This window comes from Gambusia affinis, linkage group LG09, assembly GCF_019740435.1.
Source record: "Gambusia affinis linkage group LG09, SWU_Gaff_1.0, whole genome shotgun sequence".
NCBI classification, from domain to species: domain Eukaryota; kingdom Metazoa; phylum Chordata; class Actinopteri; order Cyprinodontiformes; family Poeciliidae; genus Gambusia; species Gambusia affinis.
Genome location: NC_057876.1, coordinates 8012681 through 8028930, shown reverse-complemented (window position 1 = coordinate 8028930; position 16250 = coordinate 8012681). Strand labels below are relative to the sequence as shown.

General features: G+C 40.6%; 2 protein-coding genes across 3 annotated transcripts; one reads left to right on the top strand and one right to left on the bottom strand.

Annotated features, from left to right (window-relative positions):
• Positions 1–3238: 3238 nt before the first annotated feature.
• On the bottom strand, positions 3239–7320 carry nsdhl (NAD(P) dependent steroid dehydrogenase-like). Its single transcript, XM_044127099.1, has 7 exons — positions 7026–7320; positions 6779–6940; positions 6198–6344; positions 5985–6113; positions 5645–5787; positions 4127–4229; positions 3239–3992 (listed from the first exon to the last, which is right to left on the bottom strand). Exons 1-7 carry the CDS (start codon positions 7044–7046, stop codon positions 3660–3662), a joined length of 1038 nt encoding a protein of 345 aa, XP_043983034.1. The 5' UTR covers positions 7047–7320; the 3' UTR covers positions 3239–3659.
• Positions 7321–7457: 137 nt separating this feature from the next.
• Positions 7458–16200, top strand: cetn2 (centrin, EF-hand protein, 2). Of its 2 annotated transcripts, XM_044127100.1 has the most exons (6): positions 7458–7561; positions 12185–12429; positions 14356–14520; positions 14606–14734; positions 15171–15308; positions 15384–16200. In XM_044127100.1, exons 2-6 carry the CDS (start codon positions 12214–12216, stop codon positions 15471–15473), a joined length of 738 nt encoding a protein of 245 aa, XP_043983035.1. In that variant the 5' UTR covers positions 7458–7561; positions 12185–12213; the 3' UTR covers positions 15474–16200. The 2 variants fall into 2 exon arrangements, with proteins under 2 accessions (XP_043983035.1, XP_043983036.1); XM_044127101.1 differs by lacking the exons at positions 7458–7561; positions 12185–12429 and adding an exon at positions 13825–14184.
• Positions 16201–16250: the final 50 nt, after the last annotated feature.

Here is a 16250-nt window from a genome sequence, read left to right as displayed (position 1 = left end):
TTCGCGTCCCAGGTATTGTGTTAAACTCTTGTCTTCAGGTATTTCATAACATTTGATCTTGGCAGACAAACATAGCCATGGAAAAAGGTTGGTTTATGTCTGCTGAATCACTTTTGTTTCGATTTGATTCTATATCTTGGTCACTGTCCCGATGAAAAATATGAGAACTTATTTTCGTTGGGTTTCAGACTCTCCACCATACTGAAACTTCTCCGCACTTTTAGTGAGTACCGCCTTGTGATCTATGATCCATTTCAAAGAGCTCACCTCTAATATTTTGAACCGGACAATTCACACCAACACTGTCTGTTCGACGGCCTATTCTCCAAGGTGTGGCACTGAGTCATCTAACAAAATCACTCGTCCAGTTGAAGCTTAGGAGTATTTAACATCCTTGCTGGTGATCTTAGGACAGAAAAAGCTCTTATAACAGTTCATGCTGTTTTAAACGTATTAATTATTGCTTTGACCGGAGCCATGGCCACATTTAGGCATGTAGCTTTTTTTTTTCTGGAAACCCTTTTCTGACTTGGGAAGACCAACTTTTACTTTAGGTGCTTGACATTATAAAGTTGTTTAGACTTTACCATTGTGTATAATAGCTCAAAGAAATGGCCTGATTACATTTAAAAAGTCAAGTCACACAACCCACGTATTGAGGCCTTAGTCCTCGTGGTGGTGATCGCAGGTTCGATTCCCAGCCTGGCAATATTTACCGCATGTCTTCCCCCTCTCTGATTACCCTGTTTCCTGTCCAGCTACTTTCAAATAAAGGCCACTAGAGCCAACAAAACCTTTTAAAAAAAAAAGTCAAGTCACAAAAATGCTTCAGTTAATCAATTTGATTTCCTTATGAACGAAAGGAAGAAATGTTTTATTGAAAATTTTCAACATGAGAGTTTTCTGCTGCAACTAAAGAAAGATACATTTATAAACCAGGCATTTTACAAGGTTAGTCTTATTCCTGTTTCCATTTCTTAGTTCCTAACATCACCCAGAAAGCTATTCTTGAACATAATGGAAACAGTTCTTCCCCCCCACCCCCCCAAATTTTTAGAATAACTTTAAAGTGTCCAATATTGAGCCACAGATGTTTGAACGGTGAGATATTCATTTCCCGGTTCCATCCGACTGCACTTGTGACCTTTAAGTTAGATAGCACTATATTTGAATTAGATATCTCCACAAGAGTTATCTAAAAAAAATAAAAAAGTTATCAGCTTTTCTACAAAAATGTCCCTAGATTCTCAATGAAGTCTTGTTCTACGAAGTAAACTGTGAAAAAAAAAAAACATGGGAGCTACTTTAGGGTTTACACAGAGGTGGATCAAAAGCTGCAGGTTCTATCTTTATATTCTATCAAAATGTCTGATGAAATAACTGGATTAACAGGAGAGGGGGAAAAAAATTAAAGATGAAGAACAGGTGTTGGTTATACACACAAGCAGCATAATCTGTAAAAGGTGATTAAAGAAAAGTTTTTGGTATTGCAGTAGCTGCATTATCTTTGGTTATATGTGCATTATAAGGTTTGCCTCACCTGACATACATAAATCTTACCTTTCCAACAACATAAACTACAACTGGGCCAGATGAATATCAAATCTCATATTTTGTGGAATCCAATGAAGAATTTCTTATCATTATGCTGGTATGATAATAAATGACTGAGGTCTAAGAAGCACAAATACTGAAAATAGCATTTCTCTGTTAATACATAAGAAGCATTTACTACACTTTAACATAAACAAGGTGGTGCAACTCTGATATTAAAACATTACACAGAGACGAATATGTTCAGTGATATTTTAAAACATAAGGGCAGCACTTATCATGTAAATATTGCCTTTGCTATTCCTTGCAGAGCACAAGCAGCAACCCAAACTGTATCTATTTCTGCTAACACCATTGATTCGGGTTTGTCGTTGTAATTCCAGGAACACTTATCAGGAACGGCCACCAGGAGCGCTGCAGTGCGTCACATGAATTAACGAGCGTCCAGTGGGGACATGACAAGTCATTGGACACGTTGTACTGACGTGTGCCGAGGAAAAGACAGATAATTGGACTTCAGATGTGGGTAGTTTTAGAAGAAGGCTCCACAACGCTTTTGATAGAAATGGTTTAAGAAGAATCAGGTGAGCCTTGGAACACCAAAAGCAGCTGGTCTGAGTTAACGTTTTGAATTCCTCAGATATATGATTTACAAGGTTATTAAACCTACAAATGGCTGTAAGAAAAGCTGGTAATGCCTCATTCCTTTACGAGTCTGACTTCAAGGGATGAAGGGGCGGCATAAATCTGAGCAATATTGAAAAATATACCACCGTGATAAATTTGTTCACTGCCTAGATTTAGAAGTAGGATGCAAAAACAAATTTAAAGACCTATGAGAGCTAAAGCATTTGCTGATATTCTGCACCACGCGGTTTCCACACAATTTTCTATCCATCTATATTTATCTACTAGTCTGAGGTCCAGGACTGAAGCTGCTTTATTGAGCTCAACATGGAAGAGCACATCGGTCTTTATGGATGAAATCAGGGTAACTCAGAAGGAACCGTAAACTGAAATAAAGCCTCTTTAAGACATTATGGTTATTTATTCATCAATTTTAAAATTGTCTTTTTGATTACTTTGATCAATGCATAGGGAACTAATGCCTTACACATATGGGTTACTGTTACTTTGATAGTAATATATTTAAATAGGCATAATCTGCTAAAAAAAAAAATAAAAATGCAAGTCTAATTTTTCATCATATGCACAATACAAAATAATAAAGCAAAGGATATTACTGCCAATAATCATATTAATAAAGAAAATATCAAAAGCAAAAGTTAACCTCCCAGTTCTGAAGATCCACCTATTTTAGTCAGCTTTTATATGAGATATTATGTCCTATTTATTTGGCTACATCATTTTGCAAACATTTAATAAAAAAAATAAAAAAAAGTGTGGCAATGTGCAGCTTCAAAACGAAATACAACAGGATGGGATGAAATTTACCTTACAGGTTATGTGCTGTAGTCATTTTATCAAAGCATGAGAGAATGGGCTGCCAGGCACTGTAAAATCTGCTTGATGTCCCTCTAATAAAGAATTTAATTTGAGGAATGTGAATATATTCATCTTCCATCTGAAAGAAAATATGCCTTCATGTAATTACACATTCAATTTCTTTCTAGTAAAATTCAAGTAATTGGGTGGTAACCCTAAAAACACAGACAGCAAGGGGCAATATAGCAAATGTCCTTTATATGTTTCAAAAATAGTGAAAATATAGCTTTACAAACCAAAAAAAAAAAAAATCACTTCCACGTCGCAAACGACATCCAATCGTTCAAAGGCACAATCATCCAGCTCTTTTAGTCCATTTTGATTAACACAATGAGTCTTTCTAATAATTCGCACATCGACATGGACAGTATGATAAATAATTAATCAAAGGAAAAATTACGTCAAGAGTTTAGCTTTTTCTGACTGAAAAGTGTGATAGCAGAATGCAACAACTCTAAGAGTACAGGAGCCATTTGCTGCCATCTGCTGGTGAAAACAGGGCAGACCAAGAAAAGGTTTCAAAAGCCTCCAGAGACGATCAGTGATTTGAATAGTTCTTTCAGTGCGTCCAGCCGGTTTCAGCATCTTCATTCAAACCATCAAGCTCCACGTCTAAGATGAGGGTAGCTCGCCACCGTGCGTGCAATCCCCTCCTTTAGACTGACCACTGGCTTGTAGCCCAGGTGTTCTTTGGCGCGCTCACAGCTGTAGTAGTGGTAGGTCCCGGCCAAAGCCACTCTCATGGGTGTAAAGGTGGGTTTGAAAGATATAAAGGGATGCAAGATCCAGGCGAGCAGCCAGAGAAGAAGGGCAAGTCCGTACACAAGCATGTATGGGAGGTGGAAGCGTGGGGCGGCGTATCCCAAGCCCACCAGAACTTCCGACATGAAGTCCCAGAAGCGGATTGGCTCATCGTTGGTGATGTGATACGGCTGCAGGAGAGGGAGAAGGGTACAAAGATAAAGATAAAGTGGAGAGCCAATGGAAACAATGAAACTAAAGAAGGAAGTTGAAGGACATCAGAGATGCTATCGATCTACATAGATATTCTTGAAGTCTCACTCACTTTTCCACAGATGGGGGAATCTGCTCTCAGGTGCTCAGCAGCAAGGATGTGGCCATGAACAACATTCTCCACATAGGTGAAATCTACAAGATTGGTTCCATCACTGGTTGAGAAAACAAAAACAAAACACATTAAAATGGTCTAATTAGTGAGTAAACGCACAAAGAAAGAGCAGAGGTTAAAGTTCAAAGTCTCTCAGCATATTACACCATGTTAACAAGCAGCAGGGGGCGCTGAGAGGATGGATGAGGATAAAGAAAGTAGCTCATCACTTGTTAATTGTTTGTTTTAGAAACCTTATTAATATTCCTATTGGACCGCAAATCAGCATAAATGCCTTAAAGCAAAGTTATGGCTATAAAGTTTGTCAAACTAAATTTATAAACCCATTTATATGAAATCCATTTTACTAAAATATAAGGGCTAAAGATGAACTGATCTGAGATTTCTATCCAGTTTCTGATCTCTGGTTTTTGTAAAGCTTTGAGCTGCTGATTCTTATCGGACTATAAGAATTAAAACTGCCTGGTTCAAATATTTCTGACCTATATGACTGTAAATGATCCTTATGACCTTATACTTAGATCTCTTACGCTGTGTGTTAGAAATTATTCACCGTAAAATAGGGTTTCATTAACATTTTAAAGCAGTGACAAACATTTGGAAGTGAATTCGGTCTTCTCTTTAACAACCATCTATAGCAGGGGTCTCAAACTCCAGTCCTCGAGGGCCGCAGTCCTGCAGTTTTTAGATGTGCCACAGGTACAAAACACTGGAATGAAATGGCTTAATTACGTCCACCTTGTGTAGATCAGTTCTCCAGAGCATTAATTATTCTATTCAGGTGTGCTGCAGCAGAGGCACATCTAAAAGTTGCAGGACTGCAGCCCTCGAGGACTGGAGTTTGAGACCCCTGATCTATAGTTTCTGTGCTTTCTCTAACCTCGTGTTTAAACCTTTCAAATTGGGAAAGTATCCCCTTAGCAAAAGCGGAGCATCCGCTCCTAAGAGTGTTGTCAGCAGTGATGCATTAAGTGATCAGAGAAAGTCTGAATGAATATGTTTTGGATTAATTGGAAACCAGTGAGGGCCCATAAATTTCAGTCATCAGTCAATTTCTCGGTGGATCTCTAGCAAAAATTGAACTAGATTCTAAAACAGGGGACTTAAACTTAAAAAACACATAGTCATATTCAACACATGATTAGAACATGCCTTCTAATGAGGCTCATATGTAAAATAAAAAGCACATTTTAAAAATATAAACTTTAAACCAGTTATTAAACCTTTTTTTTTTTTTTTTTTTTTTTAAACCAAGCCCAAATATTTCAATTAAAAATAGTGCTTTTGTAATTGGTCTGATGTAATATTTGTATCTAGGACCTAGTTTAAACATTTCAACTAGTTAAACAGGGGTCTACATAGCTTGATTATTTGTTAAATACTCATGCATGGTTTTTGAGTGAAAAGAAGTTGCTTGAATAGTTAATGCCTTCGAGGAACGAAACGACCGCTCACCCGATGATGAACTTCATCTTCCCCCGGCGAGCCGCGTCCACCAGGGTGGGAACCAGCTGCGGATCCCGAGGGCCAAAGATGCCGTGGGGCCGAATAGCAACCGTGAGGAAACCCTTTGACTTGTTGCACGCCTCCAGAACCAGCTAAGACACACCACATAGGTCAAATTTGGAGGTTCGGCAAAGAGGATTGCACTGCAATATTACCAGAGTAAGTCTGTAGATAGAGTTATTATGGTATTACGCATGTATTTCTGAAGTGTTTTGCTTGCAATTTCATTTGCTTTCTAGAGGCAAGAGATGTTTGCTTAGATAGGAAGTACTTTTCAACGCCTCTTTACCTTCTCCTGTTCAATCTTGGTCTGAGTGTAGTAGTCAATGGGCTTCTTGGCGTACGGCAGATCCTCTTTTCCATTCTTGACGTCTGTGCCCTCAAACACCACACTGGCACTGCTCGTCAAGACCAGTTTCTGTCAACAGGACCACTTGAGCATTTAATCCCAGTTGTTGAAGAAAACGTTTTCAAAGCCACAAGGAAGAAAAACCAGCAGCACCTGTACTCGGGCGTCTAAGCAGGCCTGAATAACCGTCTGAGTGCCCTGAATGTTGACCCTCTCAAACAGCAGCCGGTCATCGCTTGAAGGAGCTGGGGAGGCACAGTGGAAAACCAGAGACACGTCCTTCAGAGCAGAAAGCAGAGCCTGGAGACGAGAAAAGCACAGAGACGGCTGCTGACTGCTAGCTTTTTAAAAGCCCCTTTATCAATTGTATCTACATCTGTGCTGGAGATGTGGGGTAGGTGACAAGAAAAACAAAGAGTAATACTAAGCCGTGGATGATTTGTGGAGTAGTTTAAAGTGGGTTTAGATTAGAAAATATTTTTTGCGAAGATTTGAATATCTTGTGGTTTAATCCTTCAATCTACAACGGGAAGTGACAAGATGCAGTAATTAATTAATTAATCAATTAATTAATTTAACAGCAATGTCAAAATAATGGGCCAGTCCTCTAAAACAACAAGATGAAGACATTGCTTCTGCTTCCCTCGACCAGTCTCAAACTGTTAAATAATTTTCTGCTTCCATCTGTGAATCCCATCGGAGAAAGGAGAAAATAGTGACAGAGGAAGTCTCGCCTGTTTATCGCAGAGGTCTCCCTGGTGAAAGGTGACGCCTGGAAGCTCGCAGCTCTGCCGGATGTCAAACACAGAGACAGAAAAGCCCCTGTCCAGGAGCTTCTCCACCAGGTGTCTACCTAGAAAACCACATCCTCCGATCACTGCACACCGCTTACTGCCCTGCGGCAGACAGTCACAGCGATTATTAACCAAACACAGCTGCCACCATGAATAAAAACTTTAAAACAGATTGTCTGCAACTCACCGGTCGAACACGTGTGGCCATAATGAGGGAAAACTGGCACAGAGGTGGAGAACAAAATTACTTTTTCTTTTTTTGAGGAGAAATTAGCTTCAGGAAGGCTGCGACTGCTTTATTTTTCTAAACAGCGGTACAGACACGTACACCCCTGAACACGGAGTGCACGGTGTGCAACTTTTACAAATATTCCACTAAAAAACTCCTGTAACTCAACAATGAAGTAATATGAACTGTTTCTATCAGCTGAGAAAACCTCTGAGTGATTGGTCAAGAAATCATCAAGCGCAAAGGTGACGTCCACAAACAGCCAATAAGGTTTGCGATACGTCAAAGAACGCCACAATTTTAGCCAATGGAGAACCTTGATAAGCTTAGTTGCACCGCCTATCTCAGAAGCCACGCCTCTCAGTGTTTAAGACATGACGTTTCACCAAGTACACCTCGCTGCAGCAAACAGAAAGGGGCGGGGACGGACCACTGGAGAAGGACCTCGCTGCAAGTACACCTCGCTGCGAGGTCCTTCTCGTTTTTTCCTCTAGGTCAGTATATAGTGGAAGAAGTCCACCAAGACGACTTTGTAGGATGTTTGTGTGTTAGCTGACGTGTGTACTGTTGTGTCGGTGTTTTCGGACGAGGGTGGTGTTACTGTTGCACCCTCTCGCCCTGAGGACCGTTATGTTTTAACTTCTTCAGTTGGGGCCGTTATACACCACCTTAGAGCAAAAAAACACTGAACTGGAACAGGAAATTGCCACCTTGGAGCAAATAAACGACACCCTGAAGCAGGAAAGAACAGCCTTAAAAAAGGAACAAAATACCTTGAAGCTGGAAAAATCTGACCTGAAGGCCGAAAATACCGCACTTAAGCTGGAAAACTCCGCCCTGAAGCAGGAAAACACCGCCCAGGGTCAGAAAAACACCTCCTTGGAGCAGGAAAAAACTGCTCTAGATGAGAAAAACACCGCCCAGAAGCAGAGAAACGTCACCCTGACCTGAACCACTTAACACTAGCCTTAGAAAGGGAAAAATTTATGCTGAAGCAGGAAATAATTGCCCTGAAGCATGAACATACTGTTCTAGGAGAGAGAAACGCTTGCTTGGAGAGGAGAAGCACTTTCTTGCAAAAAGACAGACTTGCCCTGAAGGACGAAATCTTCACTTTACAGCATATAAACAACACCTTGTAAGAGGAATGCAGCATTTTTGAGCAGGAAAAAAAACGCTTTTGAGGAGAAAAGCACCTTCTTGGAGAAAATAAACACGGCCCTGAAGTTGAAATGCACCGGTCTGGAGCAAAAAAACACCGCGTTGGATAACATAATCACCGCCTTGGAGCAGGAAAAGAATGTCCTGGAAGAGAAAAGCACTACCTTGGAGCATATGTCCACTGACATGCAGCTTGAATTGGAACAGGTGCACCATTGCCTGAGGAACAGAATGGAACATCTGAACCAGGAGTCATCAAACGAGGAAACCCAAGAAGACATCCAGCCAGGCAACAAGAGCAGGTGCCTGTATCTAAAAGTGTGTTTGGAGGCGTCTCCAAAACATTTCTGGAAGGATGTATTCACACTATTAGATACTTACTTAAAATATTCTACTTCTAAATAAAGAAGTGCCATGAGGGTTCCAAGCTTCATGTTTGATTATCGGAGGCAAAAAAGCTTGAGGCCCGCAGGACTGCGGTGCCACTGGAACTTGAGGCCATCGAACTCAGGTCTCCTTCGTCACCAGAAGATTCGTTTGTTGCCAGCTCAGCGTTATATTATGAACTCTAGTTTTGTTTTTATTTTAGTTAGGCGTCGGATGAGGAGCTTGGGGCCAGCAGTGCCTCCCGGCCTGCCTCAGGGGCTTTGTAACCAGTTCTGCTGGTCTCCAGGCTGACCTTCAGGGCTTCGCAACGAGTCCTGTTGGTCTCCAGGCTGACCTTCAGGGCTTTGCAACGAGTCCTGTTGGTCTCCAGGCTGACCTCCAGGCTTCGTAGCGAGTCCTGTTGGTCTCCAGGCTGACCTCCAGGCTTCGTTGAAAGTCCCGTATGCCTTCTGGTTCCTGCTGTTCCACTGGCGTCCTCCTCAGATTCTTTTGATTCTAATTATGTTTATTTCTTGTTTCTAGTTATTTTTCGTTTGTTCTAATTAGGTTCCTTTAGTCTACTTACTCCTTTGTGTTTGTATTTTGGTTATTTCCCTTTGTGATCCTCCAGCAGTTGGAAAATAAGGGAATCTAAAATGATTGATTATATATTGTAATTGTAAAGACATGCAATTTTACTGCGGGGGTAGGTGGGTGGGGTGCAGTAAAAAAGCATTGACCAGTCCCTGGTGGTAATAAACTACTGAAAGTTTATTTATAAATAAATAAATAAATTTTATTTATTTATAGATAAATAAATAACAAATAATCTTTATTTATGTATAAATAATATTTTTATTTATAAATAAATTAATTAATAAATACATTTCTTATAAATAAATAACTTATTTATAAATAATACATTTATTTATTTATTTAAATAAATAACTTTTTGGTGACCATAAACAAATATATAAATAAATTTAATTTATAATTTATTTATAGATAAAAAACAAAAGGCCTCAGCGGAAACACCAACATGCATAAGCATTATGTGACGGTCCCCTCCGTGTCCCCGGGCCGCAGCAAAATGTCCAACTCTTGACCGGTCGGAAATAAAAAGGTTGGAGACCACTGGTTTAGAGTCTTTAGACTCTGAGGAGGACGTTCCAACACATTTTTATCTAAACAAGACACGTCCAACAGCGTCCTATTGGTGTTTTAATACGCTTGAACTCAACTGATTCAAATAGTTGAATTACAACTAGAGGCCCACTATTGCACCATTATTTTCATTCAGCTGTCAAACCTCCGGAAAAACTAAAACATGCATGATACAGGCTCTTGAGGACCGCCTTAATCTCAACTCTTTTGCTGCATCTAACAGGTTCACTTCCAGAGTCGTGGAATGTTTAAAAAGCACCAACAAAAACTTCAAGAATTAAAATTTTTGGCGAAGTCCTTCTATGGTAAGGATCTGGACTAAAATGTGCAAAGATATGCTGAAGGAAAAAACACAGAAAGTGCTTTAAAGAGAGTAATTAATATAATATATTCAAATCTGTAAAAACTCTATGGAAGTCTGCACCGTAATCTGCATAGCTTACGTGGGCAAGAGAGGCGTTTTCAGCTCTCTGTCTTGTTGCAGGCCTGTGTTGCAATATAACGGTGTCACTTCAGTTTCTCCACTGGAACTGGTAAAGGAGCTGCTTGCTGCACAACTTAGCTGATCCATAGGATTGTCTAAACATTTTGTTGGTTGAGTTAACAGTGGCCAACACACTAAAATTGAGAAAATTGTTTCTCTAACCACATAATTACACTATCAAGAAGCCTGATGAGCTCTTCTCACATGAAATAGTATGATACAAACACAGCTAACTCGTGCACATTTTTCTGTGTTCATTGTAATTAAACACTAGAAATAGGTGAAATTGTTAACGTTAGGATGTTTCCACATGTGTGAAATGGTACAAAGATGAACGCTTTGATAACCTCATTCTAGATTGGTCTTAGAGTCTTTCAGGCACAACGCTCAAATGGTTTCAATCATATCTCACCAATAGAACAGAATTATGTTTCCCTGGATCACTGTAAATCTTCAAATCATACTGTGACTTGTGGAGTTCCGCAATGGTCAGTCCTTGGGCCTACCCTTTTTACCATCTACATGCTCCCCCTTGGTCAAATAATCAATAAACACAAGTTTTCCTTCCACTGTTACACCGATGACACACAACTGTACATGAAAATGGACTCCACTTCCCCCACAGTTCTCCCGTCCTCACTTCAGCTTTGTCTGGAAGAGATAAAGGCTTGGATGACTGACAACTCTCTTCAATTTAACAGCAATAAAACGGATGCAATCCTTTGTGGCACCCCTCATCAAACCCAGTCTTCACCTCTCAGCAGTATCTCAATATTTGGCCACAACATCCCCCTTTCCACCTCCGTTACAAACCTTGGAGTTAGGCTTGATTCTAACTTCACCTTTAATACCCACATCCGTCACCTTTGTAAAGTTTCCTTTCTTCATCTTAAAAACATCGCCAGACTCCGCTCCTCCCTCTCCCAACCGGATGCCGAGAGGTTGATCCATGCCCTTATCTCCTCCAGGTTGGATTATTGTAATGCCCTCCTCGTCGGGATCCCTGGAAAAAACCTAAAAAAGCTACAGCACATCCAGAACTGTGCTGCCCCGGGTACTGATGAGGAGGCATAAATATGACCGTATCGCTCCTGTCTTCAAATCACTCCACTGGCTACCGATCAAACAAAGAATTCATTAAAAACTCTGTTTGCTCACCTATCAATGCATCCACGGCACTGCCCCTGCCATCCCCAATGAACTCCTCATACCGCACCTCACCTCTCGAAGCCTTCGTTCCACCTCCTCTCACCGCCTGCAACAACCAAAGACCATTGTACAGACTACTTCTCATTGCAGTGCCGGCAAAGACAATGTTAAGAGGGTTATAGAGGGGCATTAATTTTCTGAATAAAACTCACAAAATGAGTTTTATTCATTTTACTCATTCAATAAAATGAATGAAACTTTATTTTACTGAATTAAGTTTTATGGAATTGAGAAGAATAACAGACACCAAAGGACAATTTGAAAGGTTTATTAATAAATCTGCACAGCTTGGCATGTGGCATGCTGGGGGATATAGGAAGGAAGAGACGGGACTCAGATTTCCTCCCAGGCTTTATGCACTTAGTCAGTCACCAGATGTGATGCGTCTTCTTGGTTTACAGCAAGAATCCAGGTCTGTATTACAGGGGAGACCAGGCTGGAATTGTGGATCAGTAAAACATTAGATGGTAGTCAGGCAGGTGAGATGTAAAGGAGAGCTTGTAAGATCAGGGCAGGCGAAAAAGTGGTCAGGAGATTCTGGAGACTTCTCCAAACAGACGCTAGGAAATGAGAAGCACTTCACTGGAGTCCAAGGACTGAGCATCAGCATGGAAACTGATTTCTGCTGAGCAGAGACAGCAATGCTTAGCTTAATAAATCCATAAACGTGAGACACAAGGAAAAGAAGCTGCGTACCTCTGATGTAAGCAGAACAATCTGGTATCTGCCTTAGGGAGCCTGCTCCTCTTAAAGCGTCTCCTGATGACGTTAATGTACTTCAGCTGTGAGAAAACACCTGCTAGTCTCTGTGGAGCGAGGAGAGGCACACAAGAGACATCCTGCACACAACTCTGTGGATGTGATGTTTGGTCCCAAGAGGGTCACATGGGACTGGAGGCTGTATCCAGCTGTCGCTGTCACTGGCTCAGAGGTGATGTCACGCTCCACAGGTCACCAGTACATCACAGAGGTCATCAGGTATGTTTAAGAATCCAACCAATAGAAATGGTTGAACTGATATTCAAATAAAAAAAGGAGAGTTGGGAGCCGAGGCCAAAACAAAGAAAACAGGGCTACCACTGACTCCCAACTCAACCACAGAATAGAATATATAATTTTTAAGAACCTCAGACAGACTTGAACTGAGGTTTAATGGACATAATAATAAAAATAATAATGACAAAAAAATTGAAATGAGGATGTAGGAAGGACGACGGGACTTTGGTTTTCCTTCCAATCCATAGGCACTCAGCAGCCAATCATAAGCTTTATGTTTCATCAATGTTTCCCTTAGTGATCTCAGAAAGATGAGCAACCATCCATCCAATCCTCTGTGTCTGCACATGTTTATTGTGTAGTTACCATTACACAATCAGCAGGTTGTGTAATTATCACCTGGAGGTGAGGTACCCCCTGTCCAGTCTATCACCTATCTTGTGTCTCAGGACAGGAAACGGTGCAGGTTGCACCTTTTTTGTGTGGGGCAGAGAATCCCAATAACTTTCCCAGACCATTTAAAGTGCCTCTCATAATTTTTTTAAAGTGCTTGTAGAAAGCCTTGCCTGCAAAGGCCAAGAAACTTCAGTATGCTAGTTCACCAACTGTTTCAGTAACGTACCTAACATATAAGTTTCAATATATGTGCATCTCAGAAAATTAGACTTTTGGAAAACTTCACCTACTAGGACCAATAAACTTTTAAATATGTTTGATTCCTTTGCTAATTTCATTATCTATGCCCTTCCTAACTTTTTTTGAAGGGCTTGTAGACAACCATATATATATATATATATATATATATATATATATATATATATATATATATATATATATATATATATATATATATTTATATATACATGGCCATCATAACTCATGTTTTACAAAACATATATATCACATGGATGTAAAAGTTTTCTATTTGTTTTTGATATGGTGAATTTTAAATAGAATAGAATAGAATAGACGTACTTTATTCATCCCAGCAGGGAAATTACTTTAAAGTACATAAAGATATTTTTTAACCCAACTTTTAATTTGATAGCCCTTGTGAGTTTCAACCTCCAATGTTTTAGGATCCTATGACGTATCAACGCAGACTCCACTACAGTATCGCACACGGATTTATATATAAAAAAAAAAAAAAAAAAAAAAAAAAAAAACTGCCACTGGGGGAGAGTAATGAGGCAATTTCAAACCTGCGGCATTTAAAATGTCATAAACGGGTGTTCATATATGATGCATAGATTTTTATACTATTGGATCACACATATCGAGCTTTTTATTTTATTTTATTTTATGTTTTGCTTTACCATCATTTTGTAATCCTATGTACCTTGTGATTTTCAACAACCAATCAGCTCTTTTCCCGACCGGTGCGTTTGATTCCTTGCACCGTGTGCTCCTTTCAGCATCCTCCCCGTGGTTCTATCAGTCTGTGGCCATAGCCTAGTACGTGCGTCGGCTGGCAAACAACGGGTTAAAACTGTCCAGTCCGTGACAGCCGCTGGAGCGCAGGTTATTAGCTAGAAACGCGATTCCCCTCCACATTATGGCTGATATTTGTGTAAAATAAAACCGGAGGTGTCAGGCTAAGCTTTCATGCGATCCACTCATCTCCTCCCTCCTGCATGATACAGAGGCCTTACAGCGGAGAAGGAAAAAAAAAAAAAACAACACTCATTTTTATTTATTTTTTTTGTAAACTGCTGGTCAAATACACAGGAATAAATGGTAAGTGGCATCAGGTTTAATTGGAGGGGCAGGCTTTATGCGTTTTTCTTTAAACTACAATTTATTAATATGAGCTGTTGAGTTGGTTTTGTAAAAAAAAAAAACGAACAAAACAAAAAACAAACAAAAAAAGCTTTTTCATTTCATTTTCCTCTTGTGAAATCCAAACAGGCAACCAGTGCCAAGAAGCCATCCCTACAAGGTCCAGTGGCCCCTCCTCGCAAGAAGACAACTCCCAAGCCAGAGCTGACTGAGGAGCAGAAGCAGGAGATCAGGGAGGCCTTTGAGCTGTTTGACACCGATGGCTCTGGACACATCGATGTGAAGGAGCTCAAGGTAAAAGGTCTTCCGAGCGTAAATACAAGAGTAAAAAAAATGTTTCCCAGGATCACTCCAGTGCATGTTTCTGACTCTGAGCCAGGTTGCAATGAGAGCTCTGGGGTTCGAACCAAAGAAGGAGGAGATCAAGAAGATGATTGCAGAAGTGGATAAGGACGGGACGGGGAAGATCTCCTTCGCTGACTTTCTGGCAGTCATGACACAGAAAATGGTATGCGAGCTCATAGTGTGGTTTACAGTGCCTAGCAGCTGCATTTATACATCTGCTTCACATTTTTGCCACATTACACCACATTTTGTCTTTAACAGCTTTGGCCGTTTTTCTTTTTTTGCAATATACTACAAGCTCAGTCAGATTGGGCAGCTTCAGTACACTTCCTATTCTCTTTTGGATTTAGGCTTGTACTTTGACTGGTCCATTTTATCACTAAAAACGCTCCGATTTAAAGTGAAAAGTCAAGTTACAAAATGCTGGGTAAGCTAGGCTTTGTGAATAGTCTTGCAAGGCACTCCACACGGAGTACTCTGGATAATAAATGGGGAGACTACAACAGAGTACTTCTGTTTGGAGACTTCAATCGTACCAGGTCGGTGCGCTCTTCCAGTAGATGATTCCTAATAATGTTGCTCTTAATTAAAATTTTCAGGCTGAGAAGGACTCCAAAGAGGAGATCCTTAAAGCGTTCCGGCTGTTCGACGACGACGAAACAGGCAAGATCTCTTTTAAGAACCTGAAGAGAGTGGCCAAAGACCTCGGAGAAAACCTGACCGACGAGGAGCTGCAGGTGAGCCACGTCGCGCGATAAAACACCCACGATAAAACGTCGTTTCATTTACTTCTACGTTTCGTGTTTGTGCAGGAAATGATAGATGAAGCGGACAGGGATGGGGACGGAGAAGTGAACGAGCAGGAGTTCCTGCGCATCATGAAGAAAACCTGCCTGTACTGAAGGCCGAGGGGCTGGCGATGCAGAGTCGCGTCTGGACAGCGCTTTGTGTGTAACGCTGCTCATTCACTCACGTAGAAAACTTTTAATCGTTGTGTTGTGCCATAATCTTTACCCAAAACGTATCAAACTGCACGGTGATATATTACAGTGGAAGAAACGTAGGACTGGAAGACGCCAGGTGAAAAGCCAAATTGCCAATCGTATTTAAAGTCGCAAAACTAAACATGCTGCAGATTTCTAAGAGGAATATAGATTCACATTGATGCCAAAATCAGTTGAGGTCATTTGAGACTTCCTAGTGCCTGCCAAAACGGTGACAAGTACATTCCAGTGCTTTATTTGCTAGACCACTTTGTGGCTCAAGTTCTGGCGGGCTCTTTATTTTTGCCCTTTTATTGCCAATTTTAGCGAAATGCGGAGAACTTATCTTGGATATACGGGGAGTGCCGTCTCGTCCCTGCGCTCCCTGTGGATTTGTGCCTGTGCCTGACAAAGGTGCCGCCACCACCACCACAATCAGGGAAGATGCTGCACAGATCCACACACACACACCTTCCTCACTCGTCCCACCAGAGGGCTGAATATTGTACGTTTCCTATATATTTGATTCTGCTGTGGACATTTGCTCCTCCGAATTGTCGAGTGCTTTGCATATTGTGAATTAAAGCGTGAATACGTAGCAGAGCAGTATTTAAAAAAGTAAATAAATAAATATGGTGAAGCAGTCTCTCTCTTTTTTTTTTTGTTGCATTTCACTATTGTAAGCTGCATTTATCC